General features: G+C 33.7%; 1 protein-coding gene across 2 annotated transcripts; it reads right to left on the reverse strand.

Moving 5' to 3' along the window:
- Window positions 1-2908: 2908 nt before the first annotated feature.
- On the reverse strand, window positions 2909-10043 carry LOC132733013 (steroid 17-alpha-hydroxylase/17,20 lyase-like). 2 transcript variants are annotated; one of them, XM_060719577.1, is made up of 5 exons: window positions 9738-10037; window positions 8106-8234; window positions 4891-4995; window positions 4019-4153; window positions 2909-3567 (listed from the first exon to the last, which is right to left on the reverse strand). In XM_060719577.1, the coding sequence occupies exons 1-5, from the start codon at window positions 9970-9972 to the stop codon at window positions 3221-3223; spliced, it is 951 nt and encodes a 316-aa protein (XP_060575560.1). In that variant the 5' UTR covers window positions 9973-10037; the 3' UTR covers window positions 2909-3220. The 2 variants fall into 2 exon arrangements, with proteins under 2 accessions (XP_060575560.1, XP_060575561.1); XM_060719578.1 differs by lacking the exon at window positions 8106-8234 and having other exon boundaries at window positions 9738-10043.
- Window positions 10044-10372: the final 329 nt, after the last annotated feature.

Below are 10372 nucleotides of genomic sequence, written 5' to 3' on the forward strand. Positions count from 1 at the left end.
GGGGTTCACACTGCCAGGTAATGTATCATAACGTTTTTATGTTCAATCAATAAAGTTTTAGATTTTAGCCCGCTGGCCCGCCAGCCCGCCCAGTTCACACTGCTAGCCCGCTACACTGCTAGCCCGCCCACTTCACACTGCCAGGTAATGTATCATAAGGTTTTAATGTTGAATCAAATAAAGTTTTAGATTTTAGCCCGCTGGCCCGCCAGCCCGCCCAGTTCACACTGCTAGCCCGCTACACTGTTAGGGCCCGCCCACTTTACACTGCCAGGTAATGTATCATAACATTTTTATGTTCATTAATAAAGTTTTAGATTTTAGCCCGCTGGCCCGCCAGCCCGCCCAGTTCACACTGCTAGCCCGCTAGACTGCTAGCCCGCCCAGTTCACACTGTTAGCCCGCTAGGCTGCTAGCCCGCCCAGTTCACACTGTTAGCCCGCTAGACTGCTAGCCCGCTCAGTTCATACTGTTATCCCGCTAGACTGCTAGCCCGTTAGCCCGCGTACTTCACGGACATTGCGAAATGGACATTTTCTTGGTGCAAACGGATTTTTTTAAGAATTTTCTTGTATTAAGGACTTGAATCAAATATACTGAGAACCAAAAGCGAATATAACAATAAATTGACTTAATCTAAAATAGTTTTACTTTAACCAAAAACGACATGTTATAGCAGTAAATGTTTTGTGCTTTTAAATATATTTTTCGTTTTACCTATTTTTCCTCTTTTTGCAAAACGTGCACACTAGTTATATTTATTACTAAGAATTTAGTGAGATAACATGTACATGTATGCTAATTGGCTTTATTTAATCAAATCATATTGTATCCGGATGATACTTTGTAAAGAGATATACAGTCAGCATTTATACAAAGTTTTAACATTTTAATTCCTTTAAAAGTCATAAAATGATGGTATGCCGGTATCCTAATTTTGCTCTCTGTTGTGTCAAATGCCTACCCGTTGATTTCATTTTATGGCAAAAGTTTATTTATATCAAGGTAAAAATTGGCATAAATGATGGGCGCTTGAAGTAATATTATACTCTTGAAGGTTTTTTATTCAAATAGTTTTAAAGACACGAGTATATGTGAATTGAATAAACTATTTTTTTTCTGGTGTAGGCTTTGTGAAGTAACGCACCAGTTTACAGCAAAGCCGTGTGATTTGTAGAGAGCTTGTAAAAGCAAGTTCCGCAATATAAATTGTCCAAATTGACGTTTCAAATGCATTAATTAATGCAAACATTTGCGCGACTGGTTCACAACATTGTAAAGTTAAGAGGATAATACCGAATAGGTTTACTTGCAGTGGAATTATTCATTAAGGTTTGTAAAAGAGTTGTTTTAAAATTCTTGTGTTTCTATTTCAATCATTTTCCAAATATTTTCAATTGTAAATGAGCCCTTTCCTTCAAATTTTTCATCATCATCATAATCATAATCATCATCATCAACAACAAACAAACAACAATATCCTCGTCGTCATCGTCATATCTTCATTATGATCAACACAACAACATCATCAATCATCATCATCATCATCATCAATCATCATCAGCAGCAGCAGCAGCAGCAGTACCATCACAACCATACTTTTGAAATTATTATTACTTTTACCACCATCATCACCATCACATCTAAACCTTCAACATTTTCATCGCTTCATCTTGTTGTTGATGACGATTATCAATGACTTATGAATAAAATGACGAAGATGGTGGTGATGATGATGATGATGATACAAAATGTGAAAATAACATAACGCCCTTTTGTTATACGTAAAAACACAATCATAAGCAAAAATATATATGACAAATTCTTATCCTTGGAGAGCTCTATCCATTAAAACGGGACACTTGATATATACATGTACAGCTTCACTTTGTTTGGGAGCTATAAACGTTACAAGGCCAGTAAGATGTCAACACTAAAGCTCAAACAGGACCCTATATTTGGTGAGAGCTTTTAAATGCGGCGTTACCATAGCTCCTTCAAAACCTTTTACAAAATCATATGATTCTATGTATTTCGATGTGTCTTTTTTCAGTTCGATTACAAGAAGATTATTTAATGTAGGTATAGTCCAATGAAAGGTATAGCACTAAGAATTAAAACAATTTGATGGAAACAAAATAAAAAGTTATTTGATTAAGTTAAAATAATAAATCATTCTAAAATAAAATACATTTTTGTTCATTTTTCAAATATTTTACGCCTTTGTATTACAGTCAATATTGTATAAAACACAGCCATTTAATGTGACATAGTTTAATATTATTGCATTTTTGTCAGATCAGGGGCTTTGTAAGCACTTTACAGATAAGTGGACTTATTAAAGCAATTGTTTCCTTCTTTTATGTCTACGAAGGATTCATTTAATTTGTTTGGTAATTGTATCTCAGCACTAAATTTTTTTCCTAATTACAGTTCTTTCATTTTATGCTAGTATGTATAAATTGCATTCACCGACATTTACTGAAAGATTGTTCAGTAATGCCATGTTTACAAGAATGAAAAAGGAAAATTTTTACTGACCAGGAGAGGCTTTTAAACCTGCAGGATTAAAGCAAATAATTAATTGGAACATACTTAAGTAAACATCAGGGTCGCAAAATGCTACTGTTATGTCATTGTCAGGAGCAAATAGCTCAAAAAGGCAGAAGCAACACTTCATTTGATTACAAATTTGCATGTTCACTTCATTGCATGTTGTAGCGCGAAATGCTCTGACATTCTATGCGGAAGATTTTGTTCTATAGTTGCTTATGCAAATGATAAACATTATTTCCCAGTTATGTCTCATTTTAAAGAAAAATTCAGTAAGTGTACTTATGATATTGTCAGATAGGTAGAACAACAGCATCAACAACAACAACAACAACAACAACAACAACAACAACAGTAACAACAAGCAGCATTTATTAGGAAATTGTTTAATAATGCATACTGTTCTATACTGTTTCTCTCACATATGATGCTCATAATAATCACGCCACATTTCAATAATTTAAAAGAGTTAATGTAGAAACGTTCCATTTTATAACCAAGAAATTATATTACCTGAATATATCCACAGAAATGTTTATAAAACACCCTGAGCTTCGTACTTTAATAGGTTTTCATGAAATACAAACATGTGTTATGTACAATTGCATGTCACTTTTGTTTCTCTTTTCAAATTTATTTGATTCTTAATTTGCATAACTTTACAATGTTAAACTCTCTTCTCAACAATGACCTTCTGTGGCTTACAAGTTAAGAGCATAAATGTGCCAACGGGAGTGATGTCTGGACATATTCCAGTCTCCATTTTCCATTTGTAACGTTGCATTAAACTTGCAAAGATCAAATGTAGCTCGGGTTTTGCTACAAACTCTCCAAGGCATGCCCTTGTTCCAGCCGAAAATGGCAGCCAGTTTTTTGGCTTAGGTCCAAGTTTTCCATCTTCACCTAGATATCTTTCTGGAATAAATCGATCAACGTCATCCCAGGCGCTTGGATCATGGTGAAGCGCCCAGAAATTGATAGCGATGTTTGTGCCTTTTGGAATTCTGTATCCGGCTAAATGAATAATGGATTCATGTATAATCATACTGTGCGATTCAGGATGGATGATGTTTTAAACAAAGAAGATTAATGATTATGCTTTGTAATAATGTACTAATTTCAGTAACGAACATTTACTTTGCCGGTTATTTGTTTGATATTTAATAAAACTGTTGAATTTTTACACTAGAAATAGAAGCCTTATACATAATAAACACTTCACAAATTGGTGATGGATATACATGTATAAAGGCACTAGACAATACTTGAAAATAATAAAATGATAACATTAACACTGTTTTGATTTTCTTTTGCAAATTGTGCACTATTAGTGAATAAGGTCAGACTAAATAGAATACGAAGACATTGTATATTTAATTCAAATTTGTCCCTAGTACGATATTAAAGCATAAGAAGGTCCCATTGTTAGCGACATTGTGAAAACGCAATTAGCCATACTACTTACACACTTCTGAATCACAAGAAGCTTGATGAAAAAGTCCAGTTGGATTAATGCTTGCAAGCCGCATACTTTCATGTAATACAGCTTCCGTGTAACTAAGATTAGGGCGGTCTGCAACTCCTGGTAATCTGTCTTTCCCTAAACAATGTAACCTTGGTGCACCATTATATTGTTTAAAAGCAAAATATGTGACATTTATGCAACTAAAATCTCAAATTTCCTACAAAATATAATTATTTCTGTGGATATATAAACTATAATCATTTTTAAAAAGTAAATGGTAGAAATGTTCACATTTAGACTCATTTTGCCTCAGAAGTATTAAATTTTATAAAATAAAAGCTACCATTTTATTAACTAATGACAAATTCTTACTTAGGGAAAAATGCACATCCAGTTTAGTTTTGCAAGATATAAAGTTTTATTTTAAGAAAATTCCCCATGTTAACATGTAAAATATGTTAAATGTAAAAGAAATATGCAGATGTATTCATACGGCGACGATAATGGACTCCTCACTTGTTACACACGTGGAATTCCGTGATAAGGTGAGTATCGACTCCAAATGTAATATAATGTTTCTGCCCTTAACGAGAATATAACATCTGTAACTAAATGTACGTGTAAGAGCAGACGTTTTGCAATTACTACAAAACTCTGATGATACTATAAAACAATCACAGAATGTGAACCGTAAAGATCGGTTATCACTACAACGTTGAAGATGTTACTCAGTTGATGATGTTCATAATAATTAGAATTGTCAGTTAAAGTCTACATTTCCAGCACCGAGGTAAGCAGACATTAAAATATAAACATCATCTTGAAGTCTAAACTACTGAGATAGTGCTTATTTTGATAGTGTATTATCTTACCAACAACGTTATCTATCTCTTCTTGAACCTTTTCTTGTATATCAGGAAATGCCACCATGTATAACAGGGCATACTGTAGCGTAAATCGGGATGTATCTGTGCCAGCTGAAATGAAATAATTTCATCCATTTTAGATACAAGATTTAAAAAAAAAACATCCACTGAATTCTTGATTAAACTGATGTTTAACACAAATAAAACAAGACCTTCCCACAGATAGCATGATTCACATTTTTCAGTACTGGATAGTTTTACATAGAAAAAAGGGCATTATTCTGCGACAGTGTTTGGCTTCCCTAGAAAGATTGCACATGCTCAAAGTATTAAGGGAATACCTTGATCGGTTTTTGAAAAAAGCTGAAAATTTTCTAAATAATATATTAAAATGATAAAGTTTTTAAGTAAAAGTTTCATAAGGCTATTTCCCTCTAAGAAAAGCATTTTGAGATTTATTTTTTTTTGGATAAATTGTGTTTAGGGTATGACCATCCATAAGGGCACTATAAGGACCTGAACAAATGACAACAAAGGGCGGTTTAATTCTTTAAATGATGCCTGCATGCTACATTTAAACAACATTTACCGTACGGTTTACAGTTATGGACAACTTTCTGGATTAAAGTTTGGATTTTAGAAGAGATTTTTTTAAGAAATAAGGAAACTCATTATAATCGATAACGTCATCCTTATGAACAAAATTTCCAATTGATAATTGTTTAGAAACAATAACATTCAGCCAACAAAGGGCTGAAGAAAATGAAAATGTCACATTGAAGGTTCCATGATAACCGCCGTATGAACACATCTGCGGATGTTACTAAATTCAAAATATACATTCCACCATTTTTGTGTTTAAATGTAAATTTCTGCTTAAGCCGGTACTAGGGAGCGTGGACGGTAACTCGCATTTTCTAGTACCGTCCATGAACAGGCTCAATCAAACCGAGCCCGCAACATTTTACAATTATGCCGTGTTGCGCTTTCTTTAGGGATTCTGTTTTTCTCTATTTAAGCCAATTAAAGGAGAGTTTTTTAAAACTTCTTTCAGAAATATATTGATTTACCTTGTCAAATAATTTTACCATATAGTTTTCATTACGGTTTGATTATATCAGTTGCCAAATTTTGAAATAAATCTAGCATTATTTAGTTAATAAATATCTATTATAATTATCATGCAATTAAATTCAAATACTTCTTTCTTTCAGGTATCGGAATGATACAAAGAAAAAGAAAAAAAAGGACATAAAATAGAGAAAATATGAATCCCTAAAGAAAGCCCAACACATCAAAATTGAAAATGTTGCAGACTCGGTTTGATTGAGCCTGTTCATGGACGGTATTGTCAAGTGCAAACTACCGTCCACGCCCCCTAGCACAGGCTTAAGCAGAATTCAACATTTAACATGAACTGGTACAATTTTGAATTTTGAAACATCCGCATATGTGTTCATATGGCGGTAATATTGAAACTTTCAATGTGACACGTAAGTGCCATTCCATGAAAAACGGCATATGGTCCCCAAGTAAAAAGAAATTGTGTGTACCCTAAACGAGAAAACAATGGGCGGAACTAAATAAAATGGAATTTTGAAAGGGGATCAGAGGTTATGAAGCCTGCATATCATAGATAATACGTCAAAAGACAAATTTAAAAAAGCAGGCCACATATCCTAAGGGTGATCCAACAGTATTCAAAAGTTGACCCTATTGGCGTTTGAACCAACGACCCACAGTTTCAATGTGGTTAATTTAGCCTAGCAAAACTCTTCAAATCAGAGGTAATGCATTAGGAAGCTCATATCTTAAGCAGAAAAGGGACATAACTTTGCACACATGATTTTAGGATTGCTTGTCCTTTTTGAATTGGTGTCCTTTTTATAAGTCAATAGTCTTTATAGCTTTCTAGAAGCAACGCCGACTTTGAGTGTTATGACAATAACACGATAAGTGCAGCTAATTAAAGAAACAGTCCATACATAATAGAGAACCATCTAATAATTACATGTGTTTTTAACCGTGAAAACCTGTAATCTAAAATGCATGGTAACTATCAACAGTAATCTTAAATAAAAATATACAATATTCGTTCATATTCTACAACTTGGGATATTATTTCAGATTATAACCGTGGATAATAAATACATTGTACTTTCTAATTTATACAAAGAGACAATCGACATTGAAATCAAATTTATGTATGCTGACACAATGTACAAAAATGTATAAAACTATTCCCAATTAAACTTTCTATGCAAGAATACAGAGCTTTAAGAGACACCACCGAGGTTATTAAATAGAAATACATTTTCGAGATTTATTACCATTTGATGAAAGTCCAAATGCAAAATTTCTCATTCCGTTTTTTTTCAATTCAGGGTAAATATTTAAATGTACAAAATGACCCTTTACGAGGAGTGTTCAAATATGAATGCAGCTAGAACCTTATATTATTCAATATTGTGGAAAAAACGATGATATGAAGGTTATCGGTAGATATATATGTTAGCTTTTAATTGATTTAGCTCGCAAAATATTGTCTACTGTATACTGTAATTAACAAGAATGATTGGCAGAAGATCGGTGTATGACATTGAAATGGGTCTTACCTCCTTGGCATAGGTTGTTAAGATATTTTTGATGAAATCTGTTTTGGATATGGATAAAATTAAATGTCTTCTCATCAGTATTCGTTATTTAAAACAGCAACCTTTGTCAAGACGGTTGCTAAAGTAAAAGAAATAGTTTAGGTCGATGCAAGATACACCATCAGGCAAATATCTAGTCTTGTTTGTATCTCATTAGAAGCAGCTTATACTATTCTCAAACGTAGTTTAAAATACAAAAAATATGACCCAGATGGATTCCCCATTTACTGATAGATGAGCAGGAGAAAGCTCGCGTGCAATGCGCTAAGTTGTTGCTTAACCTGTACAAAATCAGAGAAGAATTACATTTCACGTGCTTCTAAGCATTCCTATTTGGACACTGCTCGTAATAAAAGGGTTCTAACATTTTGAACTTAAATCAGATTAAGACATGTTTTAAATTAAATTCTGAGTGTTTATCATAATAAATTATTATCTTTTGTGTATGATTCCGTTTTGAAAGTCCCAATTGGTAGGTGTACTAGGAATGCCACATTTTATATTGATTTTAAGTCTTTTGAACCACAATAGAGTTCCTTTAAATGAAATTGCTGAAATAAATCTTACCGGAAAATATGTCAGCAAGAGTTTGGATAAGGTGATCCTCATCAAGTCCAGCGAGCGCATCCTTACCCTCCTCCTCTTCCGCCTCCATACGAGCGAGAATCAAATGGTCCGCAAAATGTCGGATGTCATCTATTAATTGCATATTCAAACACTCTCAAAAAGGTTGTTATAATTTTAACATTTGATTTTAAGGCGATTTTACATGCTTTTATATTTTGAATTTTGAGTTTAACGAAAGAAATCTTTATTGCGGTGCGTATTCAAACAACAGTCATCAATCTAAAATGTGTAGTATTTCACAGACTTTGTCACTAGTTTCTCTCGCAATTAAATGACATACATGTATTAACATGATTGTGGACCCTTTGTGGCTGAGGGGTTGCCTTCAATGGAAAGTGCATGTGAAAAGCAGCCACCGTTTACCCCTGCATGATTATAAGCGGTGACTAAATCGGTTCGAATAACTGGAGTCGATGCATCTCTTAGCTTCGGCAGTTGAGGTTGTCATGACCCCTGGTGTTGCTTTAAAGTTTGTAACATCCGAGATTAGCCGAAATCATCATCTTTTCTGTTTCGCACAATATGACCTATACTGTGTTGGTGCACCGTAAAACCAACCAAACAAACATGATTGTGGATAACAAGAGTGTTCTGCGCTGTTTTAAAAGACTGATAATAAACAAAGTCCCTCTAAAATGAAAGGAATACAGAAAACAATTTCACATTGAGTTGTAATTTAATGAACATGAAAGGCTGAATTCTTTGTCTTGACTAATGGTTTACAAACGATATGGGAAATTTTAAGTAAATACTTAATAGTGTGTATACATAACTTTCTCGAGAAAAGATAATATTTTAATCAGTCAGAGAAACATCAAAGTTGTGACAATGGAAATATAAATGCACAGATGGCCTCGAGCTTTTACGGTCGTTACCTTTTGAAGCTTTCATTATAAACAAACTTAAAAATGTTTCACCGACACGGACGCAATAGTGAGAGAAATGTCCAAACTATTCTTGGAATAACCATGCTAAAATGCCACATTTCATAGGCAGAATATTTCTCTATAATAACTTAAACTTATACTTGAACAACTTATTTAAGTATCTACGCAGTGATATTTCTGTCCAAATACTGTAAGTATACTAAATAGTATTAGAAAAAAACCTGCGGTATCCCAACTGTCTGGAATATTTATTGTCATTCCTCACTCCATTTTATCGAAATTCCCTCCTATACATGTTATTTTGTAACCATGTTTCAACATTTTAAATACGTGAAAGTATTGTTCTTTATATCTTTTACAGGTATTCATTTTTGAAATATACCATTGAAAGTTTACAAAACATGGAACATTCTCACTGGCAAACTTCAATAGACCCGACCATTTGCTATTGTATAGCAAATACTAGTGGTACATATTCTTTTTCTATATTCACGCACATATCAAAACTATGGGAAATAACTTGCTTTCCATGTTAATAGGTGTAAGATATCATATACCGGTATGACAATTTAAGTCAGTCAAATACGGTTCTTTAACAACGCAAGATTTTCCTATCCAAATAAACGTTAAAACTATATACAAAGATTGAAAACCAATCGATTTAAAGTCGTCAATGTGTACACACCTTTGTTAAACGTAGATTCTGCTTCCTTGAATTTTCTCCGTAAAAACCCTTCGATCATTTGATGAACAGACGCCTCCAATTCTTTAAAGGCCTGTGATTTATACACATATGTTAGTACAGGCACAAAGTCTTCCAAAATCATTGATGCCAGCTTTTCGTTTACATCATCTTTGGTTTTTATTATATAGCTAACTTCTTCATCTTTGAAATCGTACCTTTCAGAAGAAGTAAACATAATTGTGAGCACACAAAGAGCACAAGGAATCGTTATAGTTCTCTCTTTTGCACTCCATTAAATATAAATCAACTCTATTTGACATTTATCAAGTTAAATATGACAACTGGATAGTTTTAAACGCAGTCATTTAATATTAATGTTTAAAATTCTGGAAACAAGTGATCCCTCGGAAGCATGAATTACAACAAAATTACAAGAGAATTGCAGACTCGGTTTGATTGAGTCTGTACATGAGGGATAATTAATACGTGCAACATCCCTCACGCCCCCTAGCACCGGCTTGAGAGGTACTCAATTCTCAAAACTTAAAAGTGCTGGCATCCATGATCCCGAAGGACCAGAAAATATAACAACACTGAAGTGAAGTACGGGGCAACTTTTTACAGCTGCCACACGG

This window comes from Ruditapes philippinarum, unplaced genomic scaffold, assembly GCF_026571515.1.
Source record: "Ruditapes philippinarum isolate M1 unplaced genomic scaffold, ASM2657151v2 ctg9013_1_1_1_1, whole genome shotgun sequence".
NCBI classification, from domain to species: domain Eukaryota; kingdom Metazoa; phylum Mollusca; class Bivalvia; order Venerida; family Veneridae; genus Ruditapes; species Ruditapes philippinarum.

Bases quoted from the DNA above. Each gene is read 5' to 3' on its own strand.
- LOC132733013 (XM_060719577.1), bottom strand. From the start codon at position 9,972: ATGTTTACTTCTTCTGAAAGGTACGATTTCAAAGATGAAGAAGTTAGC. The intron at 4,996-8,105 runs GTAAGATTTATT...ATTTCATTTCAG, and splicing joins TCTTGCTGACATATTTTCCG to CTGGCACAGATACATCCCGA. The intron at 3,568-4,018 runs GTAAGTAGTATG...TTATTCATTTAG, and splicing joins TTCTTGTGATTCAGAAGTGT to CCGGATACAGAATTCCAAAA.